At 45.9% G+C, this 25,536-nt stretch overlaps 1 protein-coding gene across 1 annotated transcript in view; it reads right to left on the reverse strand.

Annotated features, from left to right (window-relative positions):
- The window catches only part of LOC138510826 (atrial natriuretic peptide receptor 1-like), a 488,764-nt gene extending 463,699 nt beyond the window's left edge, over positions 1 to 25,065 (reverse strand). Inside the window, exons 1-2 of the mRNA XM_069626514.1 lie at positions 25,012 to 25,065; positions 24,571 to 24,676 (exon numbers count right to left, since the gene is read on the reverse strand). Of these exons, the coding sequence (XP_069482615.1) occupies positions 24,571 to 24,676; positions 25,012 to 25,065 (160 nt within the window). The remainder of the gene's footprint in view (positions 1 to 24,570; positions 24,677 to 25,011) is intronic.
- Between the last annotated feature and the right edge of the window lie 471 nt (positions 25,066 to 25,536).

The raw sequence follows: 25,536 nt of genomic DNA on the forward strand, positions 1-25,536 counted from the left end.
AGTACCTGGGGCAGTATGGGGGGAGGTGGGCCTTTATAGCAAGGACATTATGTTTGGACTGGAATATAGTTAAATTGGGGTGGATACATACATAATTTTACTCAATACAAGTGCAGCAAATGTAATAGCAATTCAGGAACACAGATGGAACTCGCTATCATCCCCCATAGTTAGTTCTTAGACGGGATACCAATAGGTTGGTCCCCCCTGCTGGGATCCGAGTACCGGTGTAGCCGAGAAAGGACTAGATGCGGGGTAGCCTGAGATCCAGGGATGGAGCTGGGCAAAAGTTGGGGAAATGGAGGGTGGGGATGGGGTAGGGGTGGGGAGGGAGTTGGGGAGTTTGGAGGGGTGCAACGGTTGGGGACAGGTAGGGTTTTGGGGAGTGTGTAGAGGTAATTGTTAGGGAACGAGCCTACACCCAAGTACCGCTGCGCATTAAGCGGAGGACAAGGGAGGACAGAGGTGGGATGGGATATGGTTGAAGATGGGAGACCTTAGGATAGCAACCTGGAATGGCAGGGGACTCAACAGCTACTTGAAGAGGAATAAGATCATGACGTACCTGAGGAGGCAAAAAATAGCCATAGCCTTATTACAGGCAACTCACCTCACAAAAGAAAAACAAAAGGCAATAGGAAGAAGGTGGAAGGGGACCACTATTGGAGCTACGTATTCAGCATATAACAGGGGAGTAATCACCTGGGTCGCGCCACACGTACCCTTTCAGTTATTGCAATCGTCAGTGGAGCTGGATGGGAGGATGGTGGTGATACGAGGGATGCTAGAAAACAGAGTTATGCATCATTAACACATTCGCCCCAAATCAGGATACAGTGGCCTATTTTAAGGCCCTGTATGGCAAAGTTAACTCACAGAGGGGTGGTGCGGTTATTTGGGGAGAGGATTTTAATTGCACGCTGGACCCTAGAGCGGATAGATCAGATACAACATTAGATAAGCCCACCCCCACAGCCAGAACCATGAAGACCCTGCTGGATGACTTCCAGCTGGAAGACATATGGAGGCAGCACCACCCACGCGATAGACACTACTCTCATTACTCAGCTCCACAAAACTTGTACACACGGCTAGATTATATGTTTGCCAATCCGGAACTCACCAGGGAGATGGTGAGTTTGGAATACAAAGCAAGGGTACTATCAGACCATTCACCCTTATTCCTAACATGGCAACACCAGCCCCCAGAGCTAAGATTCCAACGTGGAGGCTCAGAGCCGAAGCACTGAAAGATACAGTGTTCAGAGAGGACCTGAGGGAGGAAATAATAGATGTTTTGAGAACAACACCGGCAGTGTAGCATCAGAGGGCACTCTGTGGGAGGCATTTAAGGTGGTGGTGAGGGGTGCAGCTATATCTAAATCCAAGCGACTCCACGGGGGCATAATGCGAAAGGAAACTAGAAACTATCTTGAGTAAAGGAGACACCTCACAACAGGACGCCGAGACCATGTGCCAACTACAACAAGACTGGGAGAGACTATTCAACTTAAACTATAAGAAATACATAGAGAGACAGCATGCAGGAGGAGATAAGCCGGGAGGCTGCTGGCATGGCTATATCAAAACGAGACACCTAGATCAGCGATAAGAGAGATAAGGGGAGAAGATAACCAAATATGCGACACCCAAGAGAGCGTAAACGGGGGATTTCTTAAATTCTGTCAACACCTATACGGAGATACCGGAGCGGTAGATGTGCAGGAGATAAGGGAGACACTGGAGGATATAGGGTTAGCCAAAATGAGTGCAGAAGAAAGAGCGGACCTAGACGCCCCAATTACACTAGAAGAGCTAGAAGCAGTGGTCAAACAATTACCCACTAACAAAGCCCCACGGGCGGACCGGCTCCCTAGCGAGTTTTACAAAGCATATAGGTCGGAGGTGCTCCCCCCATTATTGGCTATGCTAAATGAGGCTTTCGAGGCAGGGAGACTACCAGAATCCCTGAGGGTGGCGATAATCATCCCGCTCCTCAAACCTAATAAACCAAGCACAGACTGTGGGCCGTGTAGACCGCTATCCATGCTAAACCAGGATAGTTAAATACTCATGGTGGTACTGGCAAACAGACTTAAACTCGTTATAAGCAAACTCATACACCCTGACCAGACCGGGTATGTACTGAGCAGAAGTATATCCGACAACCATAGAAGGCTCCACCACGTCATAGAACAAGCAGAAGGTGATGCAGGTGAAATAGCAATTGTTTTGTTAGATGCGGTGAAAGCCTTTGATTCCTTGAGATGGCCCTGGTTAATGGTGGCTTTTAAGGAATACGGTATGGGGCCAGGGTATTTGAGGTGGGTTAGACTATTGTATAGCTCGCCGCTGACCAGAGTCAAAACAGGAGCGATCCTTTCGGATAAATGGCAGCTCAGGAGAGGAACCAGACAAAGCTGCCCATGGTCTCTGATGCTGTACATCCTCGTGTTAGAACCCCTAGCGATTTATCTGAGACAACAATATGAAGGGGTAGGAGTCTACACTAAGGGGGGGGCGCATCTCATATCATCGTATGCAGACGACGTGCTACTGTACCCGAGGTATCCGGAGGAAAACCTGCAGCATATCTTAGAAGTAATGGAGCGATTTGCGTCACTCTCCGGCATAGCAGTCAACCCCAACAAGTTGTGTATATTTCCCCTTAGGAGATACAAAGGAATCCCACAAGAAAATCTACCAGTTTTACAAATACCTTGGGACACCAAAACGTTTAGATACTTAGGGATTGATATTTATCACGGGGTAGAAGATGAACACAAACATAACACAGAGATGGCCCTGGTTAATGGTGGCTAGCCCGGGAGGATAGCTCAGCGGCAGCGTGTGCGTCTTGGAAGCAAGACGACACAAAGCAACAACAGGTTCGATCCCCGGGTCCGCGCTTAGAAACCTCTGGGTGTTTAAGCGCGTTATAAATACGTAACTAAGAAAAAAAAAAAAAAACACAACTACGCAACTAAGAAAAACAAACAATTCCTGTAACAGGGCCTTGATGCCTGCGGGCTGTGTGAGCGCTTTATAAATGTAAAATAAATAAAGATGGCAGTAGCAAAAATCGAAAACAGCATGGGATTTTGGGCTAAACTCCTCCTAGCCATGGTGGGGAGGGTGGCACTATTGAAGATGGTTGTATTGCCTAGGTTACTGCATTTTTTTGTAAACATCCTGTATATGCCGCCCAGACGCTTCTTTGGAAAACTGCAGAGCTTATGTAGAGGCTTTATCTGGCAAAACACCAGAAATAGGATTGCTCTATGAAAATTACAAAATGCGTATGATAGAGGGGGTATAAAATTGCCTAACTTTGAGATATACCATTTGGCCGGGCAGCTACAGTATGTGGCTAAGTGGCTAATGGAAGACACTACAGCAGAATCCAGATTGCTGAGGGATAAATGCGCCCCGTTTTTCCTGAAAGAACTAATATGGCTGCCCAAATCAGAGTTAAAAGGGCGATCGAAGCTGCTGGAACTGGGTTGGAAGACATGGCACAAGGCATGTCAGGTTATGGAGAACCCGAGTCCATGCTCCCCACAAGTGCCGCTAGTGACATTGCAGGGAGTGGATGGGCAACTAAGAAAGACGATAAGTAGACACTAGGAACCGGTGGGCATAGCAACACTGGGAGATGTGTGGCGAGATGGGAAAGTATTAGAATGCCAAACGCTAGTTGAAGAAACCGGAGTGCACCCATGGCAATATATTACCTACACTAGATTGGTAAGGCAAGTAAGGAAGACCTGGTCCGAAATTGAACTAGAAGACCAACCACATACGGCCATAGAAACAATGTATGATATCTCGGAAGGGGGGCATGAGACATCCCGGATCTATGAACTGGTAATGTCCAGGGTGGGGAAGGAAGTGACCCAGCTGAGACAGGAGTGGGAGAAGGATGCGGGTGAGCCCATGCAAGACGGGCAATGGGAGAGAGCACAGAGAAACCACAAAAAGGTCTCCAGAAATGCGAGACTACAACAGATCCAGTTATACGTAACCCAGAGGGCGTACATGACCCCCCAGAGGATCGCCCAATTCAAGAGCACAGAGACACAAACATGCCCTAAATGTGGTGAAGTGAATGCAGGGATGATACACATGTTCTGGGCATGTCCGGAGGTCGGGAAATTCTGGGATGAGGTAAATCATCGCTTAACCGAGAAAGGAATCAAGCTAGATGTGGGATCCGTGTGGGCATGCATGTTAGGTGGATTCACTAGGCCACGTAACCTGAAACATGTGAGCAAACTTAAGGATCTGGCCTACATTCTGGCCAAACTCAGAAAAGCCATGGGCTGGAAGGCATGCCATACACCCAGGATAGAGGTGTGGTGGCACGATCTTCAAAAATGGGCTGAAGCGGAAACAGTAGTATGGTATGAAGTGGCCAACAGAGGGGAGGATGATGAAGCGGGAGGGATCACTGGTAGCCTGGAGACAATTAGTGGCCACACTATCTGGGTCTACCCAGGTCAGTCCAAGCGAGCACGATACCTCCGAGAGCACTGAAGGAGGAGAGCCTCCGGAGGAATGACAATTGAAGGGACAGGGGAGTAGGCTTGAGTTAAGGGGGGAGGGTTAGTAGAGGGCAGTGACAAATGCATGGAAATGTATATGATGCTCAGAAGTTTGTTATTTGCACTGTTGGGTGTGTTTTTGTTGTTGATAAGTTGTAAAAAACCAATAAAAATTGTTTTTAAAAAAAAAAACATTTTCCTTAGTCTCCATTAGGGATGATCTAAAAAGACACACTGACTCAGATGGATGCACCGCCCTAATCCTGCTCGACCTCTCAGCAGCGTTCGATACCAAAGACCACTCCATCCTCACTGAGAGACTACACACCCTAGGCATTAGCGGTCTAGCTCTGAACTGGATTGCCTTCTTCCTCTCCAACAGATCACAAATCGTAAACTTACCTCCATTCTACTCATTGCCCCATCCAGTCCTTCACCGTGTGCCGCAAGGTGTCTCTCTTCCCCCTCTCCAATGTAATGACTACCTGAGCTTGCTGCCCATCCTCATTATATCTAAAGGCCTATCATGGTACAACTATACCGGCGACACCCAACTCATCTTCAAAATCTCAAATAACTCTCCCTCTATCCCTCCCGATCTCACAACCTGCCTCTCTGAGATTGAAGGCTGGAAGACAGCCAATCACCTGTTACTCAACCCAGGGAAAACCGAGATCATGCTATGTGGAAAAACTGCTCTCTTCCCTTAACCCATCCCCTGCCTCCCTCTCTAAGACCACCACCGTCCACCTCAAACACAGTTAAAATTATCGGGTACATTCTGCACTCCGCCCTGACTCGGCCACCTAACATCAACTCAATGGTAAAAAAAAGCTGTTTCCTTCACTGCATTTTTCCATTCCTGACCTTTCCAAACAGTTACCGTAATTATCGCAATCATACTATCACGTGTAGACTATGCTAAACCACTATACTTAGGAGCCCCCGCCTGAGATTTGAGAAATCTCTTAGTGCAAAATACTGCTGTAAGACTCCCCCTAGCCTTACGTCCTAGAGAACACATCTCCTGCCCTCAAAGTCCTAAGTCCTCAATTAGCTTTCGATCAGTCGATGTGTATCACTCATCAAGCCTTCTACAATAAAGTACCTGCATACCTGCAACAAACGTTTACTCGCTACAGACCAAACAGAAGCCTGAGATCTGGCTCCACACCTCTACTTCTAATTCCAGTGACCAAATCAACTCATACTGGAGGCACCACCTTCTCAGTACAAGCACCCACAATTTCAAACTCTCTCCATTTAAACATCTGCCATATAGAGGAACACCATATCTTCGTCAAAGCACTCAAAACATGGCTCTTCTCCACTTCACTCTCTTCTTTACATACCTAACCTGACCTATTTGACCAAGCACAACAAACAACCCCCCTCATTTGCCTTAAACTACTCACCAAACCACAGTGCCCCCATACCATCCCACAAACTACTTAACCCATCCATAAGGTTTCTTATTTAATCAATTCAGATCTGGCCACTGTGACAAGAGCCAGCAAATGTCATTGAATGGAATCAGGCTCTCCTAACATAAGTTATTCCGCCCTCCCTCCCCCCACACAGCCCACCTCATTTGAATTTCAATGGATCTAGGCCCTCTGCTGTTCTAGCACCTCACAGAACCCACATGCTTCTGAATTTATGAAATCATACTCTCTTAACATAAGCCTCTCTAGCCCATCCCATGGGCCCACTGGATTCTGAAGCCTTCCGTGACTTTCACTCCCAACCCCCCACCCGTAGGAATTCAGCCTCTCCCTCAGGTTCCACTGTCACGCTAAGCAGAAGGATCAGGCAGTGAGAACTTCCAGGTGGGAAATGGACATTCAGGGGACTCAAGTGGATGGGTCAACGAGAAGGTGTAGATAGAGCCTTCTCTCTAGAGGACCGGGTGGCAAAGGCACAGACAACGAGTTTGGTATTTTTCTATAGATGACTATGCATTATCACTGCCACGTTTAAATCCATTATACAACATTTTACTGTAATAACGATATGGTACAGACAAGAGAACCTACGCTGGTGGTATCTGTTTCTTATCTAACAACTGTGCATGCAATTTGCATATTGACTTCATGTTAGCCATTGATGCATGTGTTCTGCATGTAAAGTATAGCAGGGCCCTCAGCTATAGACAGTTGTCCGATGGATTGATAGACTGTTTACAATACCTTTACCCCCTTTTGTGCTGCAACCCATAGAATACAGCTGAGAACCATGAAGAATTCAGTGCAGCTGTCACATTTTATTTATTTATTGGGTATTTATAATGTACCTATACACAAAAATTGTTTCAAGGCGCATTGAGACAAGGGAAGGGGTGCAACAAGGGAGAAGGACAAACAATAACATTCCTACTAGGTCTTGAGACATTCGGATTGTGCAAGTGCTGCAACAAGAAAGATAAGGAGGAGGGGTAGGAAGGGGGACAGGGGAAAAAGACAAACAATAGCGTTCCTACTAGGCTGTGAGACAATTTGGATCTTACAAGTGCTGTAAAAGGAAGATGGGGGTGAAGGTGGGGGGTACAGGGAAGGAAAACAATAACATTTCTACTAGGTCGTGAGTCTATTCGGAGTGTGCAAGTGCAGTAACAGAAAAGGGGCGAGGGGGAAGAGGAGAGTGCAGGACCGGGAAGAAGGGGATGATCGGGAAGTAACGGGAGAAGGGTAAATTAGGTGCAAGTGAACAGAGGTGCTCAGCAGTATGTCAGTCAAGGTGGTCTCAAGCTATCCGTCATCAAGGTCAGCCTGAACGCCAACACTCAGGCCCTCCTCCAAGTATCTTATATAGCTCCAATCTGCTCCTTCCCTCAACCACATTAATTAGACACCACTATGAGCTCTGTAAACAAAGTAGCCCATTAGTGAGTAACTCACCAGTTCCTCCAGGGGCATCTACCTATGAAGGGATTCAAAAAATCCCTACTCACAAAGCATATATCTTCCCAGACACCCATTACTATGATCAAATATTCAGTGAATACTTTGACATGCTCATACAGTATACAGGCAGCACCAGAGCATAAACCAAGGAATGCGTGCCTTCTTCTGGTTTCACCATGGGGCATAAATTCCCCCAGCCCCATGAATAAGAGCTAGCAACTAAGCTTGACCTGTTCATGGGTTAGAGCAAATTTTAAGTGTAAGATTCGTAAGAAAGTTAAGGATGTATAGGTTGATCTCAACAGATATGTCACCCACAGCTTCCTAACCATCTGTGCTACCATGCAGCTTCCTCCTTTGGGTACTGCCACACAAGTTTAAAGAAATTAATGTTGCAGGTGGACCCCTGGTACTGTTCAAATTCACTGCATTAGAAACAGTGCAGTTCATGTACAAGGGTTAAAAGCCTATCGTGTTTTATCGCCCGCACCATTGACTATGCGTGCAGTCTCAAAGCCAGCTGCTGAAAAGTTTAAACTATGGGGCAAAATGTGGACCCTGTAACCATTGCTACTGAGCTAAGGAGGCAGCTGCCCCCTTTACCCTTCTGTACTCGGCGCCTATGAACAAAGGGCAAGAGGGGGCTGTGGAAGTGACAAAAGAGAATGGAGAGAAACCTGGTGTGCAGACTAAAGCTAAGTAAGAACAACTGTTCAGAAGGTGTGTTTTCCGGTTATGCAGGTAGAGTGAACACATTTCTTCTAGTCTTTGCAAGGGTGAGAGTGTGGGTGCCAGAGCCCTGGGTCTTGTACCGTGAATCTCCTGACTCCAAGACATTGCTCCAGAAATCCTGAGACACTGAGGAGTCCAGGTTTGGTGGCTCGGTTGCTGATGGCATGTGCTTTTTACCTTAATTCATGGCTGAAGGTAGGAGGAGCCTTGGCCTTAAACTGACTTGTGGATAAAGGAAAGTGGTTTGCATTTTGTGCCAGATGTAGTTGAAAGCAAAGGAAGCTGTATCCAGGGATGTGCAGTGTGGTTTTAAGGTTTTAGGAGGATGTCCAGCACCGACAGCTGGCTTGTATTCAATGGCGTGGCACGTTGAAATTAATGTTTTGGAGGCGTAACAAAATGCCACTCCAGGCCTGATTCTGAGCTCTGTGTATAATAGTAAAAGTGTCATTACCTGATGCAAAGTTAAGACACTTTTCTTGTTTGCTCCATATTCTCTACCGTTATAAATATAGAGCAAACAAGAAAAGTGTCTTTCCATCATGGAATGACACACTTCTTATTTTACACGGATCTCAGAATCAGGCCCTGGATGACAAAACGTGTTAAAACATGTGTAAAAGATTTATGCATGTTTTAACTCATGCTTTACCACACTAGGTGCCTGATTCTGAGCTTGTGATAATAAGTGTGTGGAAATATGACATTCTCCTTTCAGGTTTCCAGCACCATCATTCTGAGGTGGGTGGAAATATCGGAGGGGAGATGTCATGCTTTGCTGCAGCAAAAGCCGCTAAAATCACAAGTTGTGGGAGAAACATGTGCTCCAGTGATATTGCGAGCATTTCTTGATAGATTACCACTTTTCTAGTTTAAGAACATTTTCTTAAACTTACATCAAACTAGAAAATTGGTGCTGTAGTCTAAGAAATGCATTGTTTACAAAGGGAAACTGCAGTGTAGTTTAACGGCACCTCAAAGGTTCCATATTGTTACTCCTTTTTTGTCATGCTAAACCAGTGCTGCTGGGAGGAGAATCCCCTCCATGTCGCTGCCCTGCATTTCTGGTGGTTGCTAGGGCTTTTGTCAAGACATAAATCATGCACATGCAAAAGCTGAAGCTTCATGTCTCTGCACTGCAATCTTTCTGCACCAGAAAATGGTGTTTGTAAGTAAAGTGTTCCTCCTTTGAGAGGGGCATCATTTTTACATTTGCACTGTAAGGGAGGCATGTTATCACAAGTATGACAGTGACATAAGAGTTACAAGTTTCAAAACCTTTATTCAATTTGTGGGGTTTGGAAAAACTCCTACTTTGCCCTATAGCTATGATGGGAGTAGTTTCTACCATCAAATAATAAAGACAACACAGTCCTAGTCAGTCTATGTCAAATCAAAATGGCCTATACTATCAAAATATAATGACTTCCCTATCTCTTATACAAAATGTGTGTAAAGGGGAATGTATATGCAAAGGAAAGTCAGTGTTATAACATAAAGGATCAAGGTGGCTAAGTCAGCTCTCCTCCCCACGTTGGACAGCACGGAGTAAGGCGTACTCCGTAAACAGGATGACACACTCTGGCTCAAGTTATCAAGAAAAAAAAGAGTTCAAAATGTGGGTCGAGGCTTCCCAAGTTAAAGTCGCTTATTCCAGTTTTCCAAAAGTTCTTTCACAGTTCAACAAATGTTCACGTAGGTCTCCCTTTGTCGGGCTCTGACCTCTCAACAAAAAAAGTACCTGATTCAATGTCACAGCTTGCACCTTGCAATCACAGCACTTGCAGGGGTTTCCTTCCCCAAGCTTTATTTACACTTGTTAGGGGTTCCCTTCCCCTGACTTACTTCATATTCCAGATCTCCCTCGGACGGGTTGGGACCTTTTACTGATGTTGAAGACTTTGGAATGTGCAAGGCTTTTTCCATAGACTTCCGCAGGACCACTTCGACTTTCACTTCATCTATCCTGTATGGTATTTGCCCAAGTGTCTCTTGGTCTTGGTAGTTCCATAACACAATCAACAAAGTTCAAAGGGATCTTTCTCTTAAAGCAATCACTTTTTAACTTCCCCTTTCGATGGGATTAATCTTGACCATTGAAGATTTCAGAGTTTGTTCGCTTGCCGCTTTTTAACAAGACATTAAACATTTCACTGAGACTTTCAAGTAGGCTACTAACTTTCGCTGGACCACTCCGCTCCTCTGTATCACTGACTTCACAGTTATCAGAATCTTTAAAGTCCATTACTAATTTGCTTTCTTTCACATCTCATCAGCATGCGCGCAACCATCAATTGTAAGAGACACAATGCAGCTTCAATTTTTCCTTGACAGAAACCGGCCTTTCATGTTTTTCACTATCTCACTGGTTGTGTGTATTCCTTTCTATTCTCTGTGGCTTTGATTCACGAGTCAATGTTGATACCATAGGCTTGGCCTCGCCTCCCCAACTCTGCCATTCACCCGGGATGGTCGCTGGCATCCTTGAAACACAAGGCAGGCTTCTTCTCACCTGGGATTTGGCTTTTTCTGCGTACCCTTTGCGGTTTCCCGGAGGCAACGACTTCCTGCAGGGAACTTCAGGGTCTCTCTATCCCTTGCTCTAGTACCTCGATCGGTGGTCCTGCTCCAGTGGGTTCGCCTTTGCCCCGGAAGATAGGCTCCTTCTCGTGTCTCACCTTGCTCAGAGTGTGTCTCTATGTTCTGCCTTTTATCCATGTGGGGGGAGCTAATAGCCATCAGATGTATGTGACTAAGATTAAGTGTCTGACTTTGCCTGACCTGATTAATGGGACATGTCCAATGAGATATGTAAGGGTTAGCCTTTTTATTCTCAGTCATCCTCTTCCTCTGCCCAGTGTTTGTGTAGAAAGGGGGGGGGTTGGGATGTTGAAGAATCCTATAAAATAGGATGGGGTATGGCACGGTAAGGGGGAATACTGCGTCTCACCATCGGTTGTCTGACCCCCACCCCCAACGATCCCTCACTCAGGTGATCCTCCCGCACTGGGCTACCCCAGTGTCTGGATCAAAGGCGATGGCTGTGCCCTGGCCACCTGTGTCACAAGTCACTCCCCTTCTCACCTGTCTTTCCTGTTTGCTTGCAACCTTCTTTTGTGACTTCCTCCACACGGTCCGGGATTTATATAAGCCAGCGCGCGGGTCTTCGCATTCCAGAGTGCTTCGTTCAGATTGTCCAGGATGGAACCAGGAAGGAACAATGTCTGTGCGCGGAGCACGGGACCCGTGCCTCGAGCACGGATGAAAATCCAGGAAGGTTCGGTAAGTTTGAGGGATGAAAGGAAAAGGAGGAGGAATCAAGGAACGGGGAATAGAGAGATCAGGAAAATAGCCCCGAGCGAACTCTGGCAGCACACGTCCAGCTATGGCGACCAGTAATGTTGAGACGCGCAGAGCCGCGGGGGCGTGTCTGTTTTGTAGAACGTAGAGCATGTAACGCAGAGACTGGCAAGCAGCGTTCCGCATCAAGCGGCCATGTTGGAAGGATTACTGAGTTCAATCCCCTATGTGTCAGGGACCACGAAGTCCAGAAGGGACGCAGACGGCGGTTCATGACAGTATGCCTCCTCTGAAGTCCAGCTCCTCTGGGTTTGCCCGGACGTATAAGATGGTATCTTCGAATCAGCCTGGGAGCATTCACGTTTGACACGGGTTCCCAGGTGCGCTCACTGGGAGGGTACCCTTTCCATTCAACCAAATATTGTAGTTGACCACGTTGGTATCTAGAGTCACAGATTCTGGAAACCTCATATTCGAGTTGGTCATTGATAATCACTGGGGTAGATCTTGGAGCAGTTCGAGAGGGCTGAACATATGGTTTCAATAGAGGTGTGGAAGACAGGATGGATCCTTTTCCATGATTCTGGTAGCCGAAGTCGAAAGGCCACTGGATTGACGATTTATTTTATAGAAAGGGCCCTTAATACCTGGGAGCCAGTTTATTTGGTTGCAGATGTCGAGGAAGAAGTTTCGAGGATAACCAGACTTTATCGCCTACTGAGTAAGAAGGCCCAGGTCTTCTTTTGGAGTCGGCATGATGTTTAACGTCTTTTCGGGCCTTTTCTACGTGTTCCTTTGTTTCTTTGTGTACATTAATAAGGGTTTCAATCCAGGAATCAACCGTAGGAACTGGGGTAGGGTGTGGGAGAATGGAAGGTAGAACTGAAGGATGAAATCCTTGACTACAGGAGAAAGGACTGGTGTTGATAGCTGAATGATCCAAATTGTTGTAAGCGAATTCGGCCACAGGTATTAAGAGTGACCAATTATCCTGGACCTTGGTGGCGAAGCAACGAAGATGCTTTTGCAGAGTTTGGTTTACACGTTCAGTGGCTCCATTGGTCTGTGGGTGATAACCTGAGGACAAGGCACGTTGGATTCCCAGTATACAACATAATTGTTTCCAGAACTGGGATATGTATTGGGGTCCTCGGTCAGAAATGATCTTGGAGGGTAGCCCATGAAGCTGGAATATGTGTTCCAGGAAGATTCCGGCGAGTTCAGATGAGGATGGCAGTTTGTATAAAGGTGTAAAATGAGCCATATGAGTGAACAAATCAATGGTAACCATGATAGTTGTGTATCCCCTGCAAGATGGTAGTTCCACGATAAAATCCATGGCAATGAATTCACAGGGTCTTATTGGTATTGCTGGTTGAAGCAGTAGACCTGCTGGTTTCTTATTATCATGTTTGTTCTGATTGCAGACTGCACATGCCTGGACATGGATCCGGACATCCTCTTTCATCCTCGGCCACCAAAATTGTCTTTGTATTGAACGGAGGGTGTTGGTGATGCCACTGTGTCCTGAATGAAAAGTATCATGACATAGGTTTGTGATCTTTTGCCGCAGTCCAGGAGTGGGGATGACCAAGCGATTGTCCTTGAACAGATATCCGTCCCTTGTCTTGAGTTTCCATCGATTGTTTCTCTTAAACTCCTTCCAGGTTTCAGAGGACTGAGTTTGAATTTGAATATCCTCCAGGAGGGTGATTACTTGGGCAACAAATATTGTGTGGGGAAACATCTTAGGAAAAGTCAGATCTTCAAGGGTTTTGTAATCAGGACGTCTGGATAAGGCATCGGCTATTATGTTGTGTGTTCCAGGGACATGATGGATTTGAAACTGATATTGAGAAAAAACGAAGGCCCAACGGGCTTGACGACTGTTTCTACATTCTAGGGATTGCAGGACTTGAAGATTCCGATGGTCTGTGCGGACCTGTACCAGGTGTTTGGCTCCCAGGAGAAGATGACGCCAATCAGTGAAGGCTTGGCGGAGGGCTAGCAGTTCCTTTTCCAGGACGGAATTATGAGTTTCACTGGGAGTCAAGGTGTGAGAAAGATAGGTGATGGGGTGTTCTAACTTATCATCAAGTTCCTGTTTTCGGACTGCCCCGATGGCGTAGTTGGAGGCATCAGTTTCCACAAGAAAAGAGCGATCAATGTCGGTTGAGCTAAGATGGGAGCTTGTGTAAACTCCGACTTCAAGCGTTGGAAAGCCGTATCTTGGGCTGAGGTCCACTGAAAGGGGGTATCCTCCTTTAGCAATGTAACAATAGGATGTACAATCTTTGAAAAGGCTGGTATACATTTCCGATAGAAGTTAGCAAGCTCCAGAAAGCATTGAATTTGTTTTACAGTAGTTGGAACGGGCCAGGATAGAATGGAATCTACCTTTGAGGGTTCCATTCCAATCCCCTTAGGGCTAAGAACGAATCCAAGATAGTGAATAGTTGATACATGGAAAAGACACTTCTCGGGTTTGACCAGGAGCTTATGTTCACGTAGATGTTTTAAAACTGCCTTTATGTGATCTTCATGTTTCAGATAGTCCTTGGAGTATATCAGTATGTCGTCCAGATATACAATGACGAAGAGGAACAGCATGTCAGAAAACACCCGGTCCATAAAACTTTGGAAGACCGCTGGGGCATTAGCAAGTCCGAAGGGCATAACCAGGTAGTCAAAATGGCCAAAAGGTCTTCTAAAGGCTGTTTTGCATTCGTCACCTTCCTTTATACGAATTAGATGGTAGGCACCCCTGAGATCTAATTTTGTGAATACTACTGCACCTCTTAATGCTTCCAGGATATCCGCGATGAGAGGCAATGGGTAGCAGTCCTTGAGAGTACACTGGTTAAGGCCACGGTAATCTAGACATGGTCTAAGCTCCTTGGTATCTTTCTTGGGAACGAAAAATAACGAAGCGCGCGACGGGGACTTGGATGGTCGTATGGTGCCATTTCCCAAGTTAGTATCCAGGTATTCCCAGAGGGCCCTTTTTTCAGGTTCTGATAAAATAAACATTCTCCCGAAAGGGATCACTGCTGAAGGCTCAGTATCGATGGCACAATCCTCAGGTCTGTGAGGAGGAAGAGCTTGAACTATGGCAGTCGAAAATACATCTATGTAAGGCTGATAGGCCCTGGGAATTCGGATGTTGTTAGAGACAGTGACTGGACTCTGCTGGATTTCTTGTGAGTTTTCCGAGGACTTTGGTAAGGAATCTAGAAATAAGCAGTGGGACATACAGTGTTCAGAACCAAGAAACAAGAAGCCTGCTGCCCAATTGATGTAGGGGTTATGCTTCTGTAACCAGGGCATGCCTAGAACCATCGGATAGTGGGCAGATTTTATGATGTCAAATTTGATCCTCTCTTGATGGTGATTTATAGAGAGCAGGATCTCTTTAGTTTGAAGGGTTATGGGTCCTGAAGATAGGGGTCTTCCATCAATTGCCTCTACTGGTTGCATTGTCTCTCTAGTTTCATGTGGAACGTTGTGAGTAGTGACCCAATCATGATCTATGAATATACCCATGGCTCCGCAATCCACTAATGCCAGAATGGTGTAAGATTCTTTCTTGGAAGGCGATAGAAAGGCCTGAAGAATCACAGGCTTGTTTGGTCCAGGAGAGTTCAAGGAAGGAATTGATGTGGAGCTGACATCATTCTCCCGAAACTGTGCCCCATCTAGGATCGGGAGCTGGCGTTTCCCGAACGCTGTGGAGGAGCAATAGGGCACTCTCTGACAAGATGTTTATCGGAGGCGCAATACATGCAGAGACCAGTGTGAATACAGCGCATCCTTTCTTGAGGGGTAATGGGTCCACGGAATGCCCCCAGTTGCGTGGGTTCTAGATCTGAGGTCAGAGAAACTGCGGGTTCTGGGCTAGAAGGGTGTCTATGACAGCTTTTTGGAATTATAGTTTTGACTTCTTTTTCTCCGCCTTTCTTTCCTGGATTCGAAAATCAATTTGCAAGGAAAGGTCCAAGAGGGCCTGGAAGGAATTAGGGCGAGCTCCTCCTTTATTTCTTCATTCAAGCCTCTGCGAAAGAGAGTGAAGCTAGCCTTTTGGGACCAATTAGCTTCCTTCATAAGTTGTTTGAAACGGGTGACATAGGTAAGCATATCCTGGGATCCTTGTTGAAAATCAGGTAGACGTTCCTGAGCGCTGTAAACCTGCTCAGGACGATCAAACATGGCCTTTAGGGCTTCCTTGAATCCATTGTAATCATCCAGGAGGGCGTTGCCCGAATTGACTAGGGGAGTTGCCCAGGTTAATGCGTTGCCAGTGAGGTGTGATATCATAAACCCCATCTTTGCTCTAGGGGTGGAAAAGTAGTAGGGCTTGAAGGTGAAATGCACCAAGCACGAATCAAGGAAAGCACGAAAAGTCTTTGGAGAGCCACCATATTTGTCCACCACTCCTCCCAATAACACACTTTCCTTGGTAGCAGAATCACGAGACAATACCAGCTGCTTTAAGGCAGCATTCTCAGCCTTAAGGTTTTGAACTTCTGTGGTGAGTTCCTGCATGCCTTGCATGAGGTCTTGAACCGCGGCTTCCGTCCCTCTATCCGTATTGATTTTTAGGCGTCTCAATCTGTCACAAGTCTCTCCACTTCTCACCTGTCTTTCCTGTTTGCTTGCAACCTTCTTTTGTGACTTCCTCCGCACGGTCCGGGATTTATATAAGCCCACACGCGGGTTTTCGGATTCCAGCGTGCTTCGTTCAGATTGTCCAGGACGGAACCAGGAAGGAACAATGTCCGCGCGCGAAGGCACGGAACCCGTGGCTCGAGCGCGGGCGAAAATCCAGGAAATTTTGGTAAGTTTGAGGGATGAAAGGAAAAGGAGGAGGAATCAAGGAACCGGGAATAGAGAGATCAGGAAAATAGCCCCGAGCGAACTCCGGCAGCTCACCAGGGACATCATTTAGGGGTCGCCAGAGGTCGCAATTGCGACCACTGTGGTCTCCATTGCGACCTCTAAAAAAACAAAAACTTAAAAAGTACTTTTCAATTTTTTTTTGTAATGCAAGCTCCACCATGTGGCCCTTTACTTCTGAGGTGGCTGGCTTTCTTGTTCAGGCCCCTTAAAAAAGGAAGAAAAATACAGGAGTGCCACAAGTCTAACACTTTCAGCACTGACCCTAAATAGGAAAGAATAGGAATATCAAATAATGTGTCTTTCTGGAATTCCATGCAATTATTGCTAGACTCATTAAAGGTTTATTTCAGGTACACTTCAGGGGATGAGTCACTGATTTAGTCTATTCTTAAACGCCTCAACTCAGCCTTTCATGCTTCTGAGGTCGATAAATGAGTACCAACACAGGTTGGGTGATATTGGGTGTATATTTTTTCTATATAAAGCACTTAAGCGCAAGTGCTATATAATAAAGCATCATTATCATTTGGTCATGGATTTCTGCTTGCATTCACAATAATTTGGTGATAGGGGCCTATACACACTGATCTTAAGGATACATATGGCGATGCATTCTTGTATGAAATGTGCATCACATTATAGTGATATCGTAACCATATCTTTCATATTGTACAATGCAATGTGATGCCACTTCCTGTTTTGTCAACGGGTGAAAGGTTGTGTTCCATCGCTTCCCGCGATATCACTTCGAGGTGGGGTCAAATGACATCACTTCCTGTGATGTCATCAGGGGGTCAAGGGTCATGTGATGTCACTTCTGCTACCCATGGCATTTTGGTGAAATGACGTCCCTGCAGCTCACGTCCAGCTACGGCGAGCAGTAGAGTTGAGACGCGCAGAGCCGCGGTGGCGTGTCTGTTTTGTAGAACGTAGAGCGTTTAACGCAGAGACTGGCAAGCAGCGTTCCGCATCAAGCGGCCATGTTGGAAGTATTACTGAGTTCAATCCCCTATGTGTCAGGGACCACGAAGTCCAGAAGGGACGCAGACAGCGGTTCATGACAACCTAAGAGAGAGAGATCCAGGAGGACTAGCAAGCGAGACACCCTTTGGTTTCTCACAGCACGCACCTCAGAATCAGGCATAAGGATTTTGACGTTTTTGACAGGGTGCACTGGTGAGGGAATAAAGTTACATTTCTGACTGTCCTATTAGCATCGCCTGCCAAAATGGAATGCATTGATGCCAGAAAATGTTCCTAGGCACCATGCAAATGACAGTGGCTGGCTGTGTAAATTTCACTAACATAACATCTGATTGTGATGCTAGTTTTAATGCTAACTGGCTGATTCTAGAGAAGTCCATTTAAGCCTGGCAGGTAGAATTTACACTTTTGTGCACTACAAACAATGCACATGAACACAGCTGTGCCTGTATTTGCATGATTTATTGCATTTCATTGTGAAAGTGTACGCATTTGTGGTCCCCTGCAATTACCACTATTTTGAAAATAGTTTTAGCACTCCAGGGGACTGGAAAACAACACCCTAAGAGTGCAATCAGCACGTGCCCTTCGCTCAACTTCACAGGTGATACCACTGTTCTTCTTTGTATGAAATCAGTTATAATTTGAGTGTGTTAATGAAAGTTGTTCTATTTCACGTATGCATTTTAGGTAGGATTTTGTTTGTGTGACTTCAAAGAGCATCAACTTTGGAACATGCTAGGGACTTAGAACAAATATTGATTTGAGTAGTTTAGGTTTCCATTTGGAATGAAAGTGGATAATTCATGGGATTAGATACATTTATAGTTCTACAGTTATGACAACGGACTTGGGGGGCTCAAAAGAAGCCACCCAACTTGCAGCTGTAGAACTGATCCTGGGTCAGCTATGTATGGAGAAACAAGCTATTCCCTTATATGGAGTACCCCAGCTATGCATGACGAGCCATGTGAAGTCAGGGTTGTTTTTCTTCCCCATTCTTGCATGTCCCATTCGCCATGCTGGCTGGGGTATTTACACCTGATAAATATGTAAGGGCATCTCTTTACGTTAGAAGGATCCTAGGCAGTGGCTTCCTGCTGTTCTACGGTGCACACCAGGACCCAGGAATATGAGTTTGATTGACACCTCCCCCTGCTTCCTGGTTGGTGCCGCCAGCATGGACATGCTTTCTTATGATGTAATTTCTGCAAATATGGACGAAGCAAACATGAGCATGTTGTTATGTGGGGATACTAGCACATGTTGGTGCAGCCAGCATGAATATTTTTTCTTACAATGGCATTACTTGCTACATCAGCAAAACAATTATGAGGGTGTAATTGCATGCGGATATTGGCACATATTACCGTAGCTAAAATGCACAAGTTTTCCTACAATGGCATCACAGGCTATATGGGCAAAGCAAACTTGAGGGTGTATTTACCTAGGGATACCCGCACATAATGGCACAACAAGCATTGCACATTTGCTTACAATAGCATTACTGGTCAAAGGGGCAAAGCAAATATGAGTGTGTAATTAATTATGTGGAGATACCGGCACATATTGGTGCAGCTAGCATGGCCATGTTTTCTTACTACAGCATTAGCGCATACATGGCCAGAGCAAATTTGAGAGCATAATTACATGGAGACACAGGCTCATATGGGTGCAGCCATTATAGAGATGCTGTTTTACAACAGCATTAGTGTTTGTATGGCCAAAGCAAACATGAGAGTATGATTACATGGGATACTCGCACATATTGCTACAGCCATCATGGACATGTTTTCTTACAAAGGCATGAATGGCTTTGGAAAGCAATAAAAAGGATGTAACTGTGAGAGTTTTGCCACATATTTGGGTCGCCACGATTGACATATTTTCTTGAAGTGGAATTACTGGCTACATGGGCAAAGCAAACATGAGGTTGTTGTTAACATGGGGATACTAGCATATATTGGCAGAGGCAACATGCTCATGTTTTCTTTAAATGCATTACTTGCTATAATATGAAAATTAGTGGGTTGTTACCCAAGTGACTGGCATATTCTGACAAAGCAAACATGGACATGGGTTCTTACAATTGCATCTTTTGCATTAATGGGCAGCAGAAATATGTCTTCTTACACTGGTAGATTACTGCCATATACTTTGGACAAAGGGAACATGACAATGGCCATGATTACGAGGTTGCTGGCAACCTCGGCTAACCGCTTCCGCCGCTCGATATCCTGGTAATACCGGTATATTGCGGGCGGTTGCGGAACGGTAAATTGCCATTCCCACGGAGTCCAATACGACTCTGTGGGAATGGAAACAATGAAGCACTGGCACCGTTAAGGATGCCGGTGCGTCAGTGATTTATATGCCGGTATGGACCTGAACAACTGGCAGGTCAGGCCTGCCGGTAGTTCACAGCACCTACCAGCAGACACGAAGTGGACTGGTCCTTAAAATGTGCCGGTAACGTTGATACTGGCACCTTGTTTCCGGGCCGGCTCACTTGTAATGAGGACCAAATGTGTTGGAAATGCGAGGGTTTTGATTAGGCAGAAGAGGAATACATTCAAATAGATTTTACCATCATAAACAATAGTATTGCTCGTAGGTGTTAAACTAGCAGCAAGACAGATTGCTGCAAAAACTACATTGAGGCTCAGATTGGAGATTAACGGTGTAGTGGTCTGCTTGTCAGAATGTGTGGATGCATGAATGGAATGTCAGTGTGCAATGTTTGTGGATCCCTGGTGAGTGTTCTGGGAGTGACAGTTGAAGTGAGAGCTGGCTGGGGTGTGGATGGTCCACTGGTGTGGGTATCTGTCTATGCATCAAGTATCCCACAAATTTCAAGGGACTTGCCTGTGGAACTGCAATAAAGGTTCTTGCATACAACAGAGAATCCAGCATGATACTTCAATACAGGAACCAGGTTACCACATTTTGGCTGCGCAGGTGGTCTTCTGTTTGCAGAGCAGGTACAGGAGCAAGGAGGAAGACAGAAGCTGTGGTGGGGGAAGCAGCATACGTCTTCAAGGCCACTGCCTCCCAGGCACCAACCATCCACACACAAACAATTAAGGAGTGGGGCGTTAGGGAGGAGTGCCAGCTCTTGGGGACCAGTTCAGGATTTTCAAAAGCACGGGCCTAGGAAAAAGGGGTTTAGCATTGTTCACTCACAATAGTGGAATTTTGAGGCCAGCACTGTGTGACAGCTTTGTGGAGACAGTAAGCTGAGCAGGGGCAGAGCCAGGAGGTGTGGGGGATCAGCTGCTCCCTTAGCTGCCCCCTGGTGTCTGGTAAACACCCTGAGCTGCCCGCAGGGCTGATGCTCAGTCAAGACTGATACTGACTGAGCACCAGCCCTAATAAAAAACAACCCTGTGAGTAGCGAGCCGACGAGTGCAGCGCGCCACTCACAGGGTCTTTTTTTCAGCCCAGCTGGCAGTCAGAGCGCCTGACCTGATGATATTAAAAAAATAAATCTGTGACTAGCACTCTGCAATTGGCATGCGACTCACAGGGTTGCCGTGGCAACCATGCTGGTGTTGCTACAGGCGGCGCCGGCGTGCGCAGGAGGGACTGAGCGCAATGGTGCTGCGCTCCTGCATACTTCACATGTGCAGGCTGTGTTCCGTGTGCAGAGCCCCTGAAGAAGAGTAAGTGTTGTTTGTGTATGAATGTATATGTATGTATGTATGTATGTGTTTGAATGTAATGCATTGTATGCCTGTGTATGCATGAATACCTGATTGAGTGAGTCAAGCTGTGCATGTGTGTATAAACTTGTATGTTGGAGAGTGTGTGAGTGTGTGTGTACCCATGTGCATGTGTCTGTATCATCTCTGTAAGGGATTTAGAGTAGCCAACCATACAGATTGTATGATTGGTCATTCTAAACCCCTTGCAGAGACTGTTGGCAAAGATAGGTTGTGGCAGTAGCTTCATGCATGTGATTTACTGTAACTGGCATAGATAGGTTGTGAAAACCTATCTGTGCCAGTAATAGTCACTTTATCTCACATGCCTGAAGTGCTTGAGCCGTCGTGCATGTGATATAAAGTGACCATAAAAATTATAATTGTTCTATTATAAATCGCTTAATACCAGTGGTTGATAAAAGAGAGGATGGTGTGTTATTATGTGGCAAGACTGGCATTTTGGGGCAGCCATTATAGCCATTTCTTACTGTGGCATGACTTTTGCTACTGGGCATCTGATAAAGCAAGCAAGCATGTTAAGTGTTATTATGTGGCTAGACTGGCATTTTGGGGCAGCCAGTCTAGCCTTTTCTAACTGTGGCATGACATTTTATGTACTTAATATCTATGATAATACAAGCATGATAAGTATTATTACTTGGCTATAATGGCATTTTGGGTCATCCAGTCTAATCCTGTCTTACTGTGTCATGACTTATGTTACTGGGCGTCTGATAAAGCAAGCATGTTAAGTGTTATTACGTGGCTAGAGTGGCATTTTGGGGCAGCCAGTCTAGCCTTTTCCTACTGTGGTATGACCCTTTTTGTACTGGATATCTGTAATAATGAAAGCATGTTAAGTACTATTATTCAGCTACACTGTTTTTTTGGGACAGCCAGACAGCCCTTTCTTGCTGTGGCCCGACTTTTCTTTTACTGGGCATCCATGATAAACCAAGCATGGTATGTGTTATTACTTGGCTAGACTGATGTTTTGGTGCAGCCAGTCTAGCTATTTCTTACTGTGGCATGGTATGTTATTTTGCGCAACTATTATAAAATAAGAATGTTATGTGTCATTAAGTGGCTAGAATGGCATTTTGATGCAGCCAATCTAGCTATTTCTTACTGTCGCGGGGCATGTTTTAATGAGCATTAAAAATAAAGCAAAATTGGTAAGTGTTAGTACATGTCTAGACTGGAATACATTGTGTAGAAGGTTTTGACATATGTTCTTATTTCAACATGTTATTTATTAAGGCAAAACCAACAGGAGTATGTTCTTTTGTTGGGATACTGTCATGTCTTGGCAGAGCCAGTGTAGATGTGTTTTCTTATATTATCATTACTGGTATTATATGCAAAGCAAACATGAGTATGTTCTTATATAGGAATTCTAGCAATAATAGGTGCACCCAACATTGAAATGTATGGGCACAGCCAGTGTAAAAAAAAATGTTATGCTGGCATATACTGTATGCAAAGGCATCATGAAAATGCATTGTAAAATGCTCCTATGTAATGTTGGTGACTTGTATCTATTGCATTTTTGGATTGGAGATACCCTACAAAACCAAGTGCAAACTGTTTGGCTTTTTTTCCACCCCCAGAAAGTGTGCTGTATGGTGCACCATGTTAACCCAATATTATACCTCTGTGCCCCTGAAGCTACTTGATTAGTACAGGCTCCCTCGCTATGTTCAGTGACTCTGGCAGATTTGTGGGAAATATTTACACCGCTCCAATTAAACAATTCACCAGCCACCACTGGTTGTAGGGCCAGCTTCATGCATGTGATCTAAGGAGATCATTACTGGCATAGCTAGGTTGTGCTATCTATGCAAGTAATGGTCATTTTAAATCATATGCACGAAGTGCTTTAGCCTTCAGGCATGTGATTTAAAATGGCCATTACTGTAATGGTCACTTTAAATCGCATGCATAGGACTGCTGCCGCAACCTGTCTATTCCAATAATGGTCACTTTAAACCATATACATGAAGTGCTTCATGCATTTGATTCAAAGTGACAATTACTGGCATGGATAGATTGTGGCAGCACCCCATGAAAATAATTTCAAGTGCTCCTATTTTGTGTAATGTTGCCACGTGAACCATCTATGAAACGTATGGCGTTTTTTTACAGTTTTGTCCAAGTACACGGAGAGTTAAAGAGGACGTGAGGTCATGGCTGAAACGGGAGTGTGGGCAGAGAGACACATAGAAAAGGACACAAATAGATAATGAGACTCGAAGAGGGAGACACACTTATAGAATTTGAGACAAATGGAGAACTATGAAAATGGACTGGGGCACAGTGTGAGGTTAACCGAGTTGGGTCAATGAGCCCTGGACGTACTCCGGCGTGAAGGCGATTTTAAGACCATTCCAGTCTTAAAATTAGGCACGGCCCATTTTAAGCCTCGAATGGCAAGTGTCTGCACTTCTTTACTTCCATTAATAGCAGTGGACGTGATGCATTACGGATCACGAAAGATGGAGCATGCTGGCGTGCATGTTTTACTTTGCAATGGTGTTTGTAATCCTGATAGCGTCTTTTCATATGCAATTGCTGGTATTTGCTTAAAAGAAACTCGGATGAGCGTCTCCTTTTGCCTGTTTGAACTAGGAAGGTTGTTGACTGCCTTCTTATATTTCCACATACACAGCTATTAAGATGGCGTGTATACTTTTGTACACTAGAAACGTCGTGAAAGACTACTCCGCTCCGCTCTGGAGGTGCAAATATCTCCAGAGCGCCTCTCTGTGCCTTTGTGGGGAGCTGAGAGCGCCCTTGGTTAGAGGGTCGGTGCGGGTTTTGTACTAACTGCGCCGCCCTGCAGGTGCGCTCTGTGCGAGCACTGCCGCTCGTTGTTTAACATGAATTATGGAACTACGTTATTATTTTGTTGTAATTTGTCGAGCGTGGGTAGGCGTGTGTTACTGTTACGCGACGACGCAGTGTTAGCTGTCTCGAGAAGAAAGCTGTATTGCGTCATCTTGTTTCCTTCACAGCAGCCCAAATTATTGCGTTGTGTTTTGTGGCTCTTACTTGTTGTCGGATATTGTTCTATTTTGGTGATCGAAGGGCATTTTGTTTGACTTTCGCCCTTTGCGCACAGCTCTTGGTCAAATTAGTGAAATAGAGCCCATACAATTATGAAAAAATAGGACCACAAAAAATAGGACCATTTTGCCAACCCTTTCTCCTAGCTATATTTGCAGGATTTAGCCTAGGGCCCGATGCAGAGGAAATAGTGATGCAAATTAAAATAATCTAAAACCCTCAAAAAAGTAATACTCGATGCCCCAATTTTATGACATTTAATAGACAAGGGTCCCGTTATTTCTTGCTGCTTGAAATACACTCCGCCGCTAGTCTGTACTTATGGCCAGAACACTGCTAGTGGCATGGCTACACTTTTGAGCGTCAGCGATCAGCGCGTTCGTGAGTCCTGCCCTGCAGGGGGCGCTGTGCCTCTGCGCCAGGCGAGGGGCCGCGACTTACCTCCGCACTCTATCATGTTGAACTCGTCGGGCCTGTCCAGGGGCCAGCAGTCGTAGTCGCAGTTGTCCAGGTCGTGCCACGCGCAGCCGCGCTGGACGTGGAGGAGCTGCAAGGACAGGGCAGTGCAGTGAGAACGCGCACCACACCCCCGCGACGCCAACTAATAACCACTCACACCCTCCCCGACCCTGCTCTTGGGGAAGTGCTACTGTTTCCTTCAAACCACAGTCGCCCTCCCATTACTTAAAAGACTTTCAAACGGAATATTGACATTTACCCAGAGATACTGCGCCAGTGACGGGTTAACTAACATGCCACAGCTAGTTTTCCTGTGCAGAGCGACGGTTTGGCTTGCTGACTGACTGGGAGGCCCTATTATTACCCCCCCTCCCCCCCATCTCCCCCTCCACCCCGCGTGTACTGTCTGTAGGGGCTACCTACCAGAAATCCCAGGAGGACGCGGGGCAAGCGCGCAGGGCTCCGCGGAGCTGCCATCTCTGCTGCTGCCCGTCAGTGCCCCGGGGACTGCTGTGCGCAGCGTGGGGGACAGGCTCTGGTAGCGCGCGCCCGTCAGCGAGTGCGCACCCCACCCCCCCACCTTCTGTGGGACCCTCTGCCCAGCGGCGCGAGCCTTCTTGTTATCCATTGTACGCACTCGAAGCGTGCGCGCGGACCATTTCCGTATAAGTATAAACAGTCAGGCTGCCAACTCCGTATCACACGTCAAATGAAGCGTGTTTCCGTTTGAGGAAAGGTCACCCCCTGTGTTTTGGTACATTTATCGGGGGAAAGGATGGGACTGAAAAAAGGGCACAGGTGGGAGTTATGAATTATATATAGCTGGTGCCTACATTTTCTGTCTGGTTCCTTTTTCACTGATTTGTTTTTATTTTCAACACAATGTCCAATGACTGACCCTCCTGACTATCGCGAGAGGGGATTTGACACCATTAACGACAAAGAAAT

Source organism: Ambystoma mexicanum, chromosome 6p, assembly GCF_040938575.1.
Source record: "Ambystoma mexicanum isolate Mex_15411 chromosome 6p, UKY_AmexF1_1, whole genome shotgun sequence".
NCBI lineage: Eukaryota > Metazoa > Chordata > Amphibia > Caudata > Ambystomatidae > Ambystoma > Ambystoma mexicanum.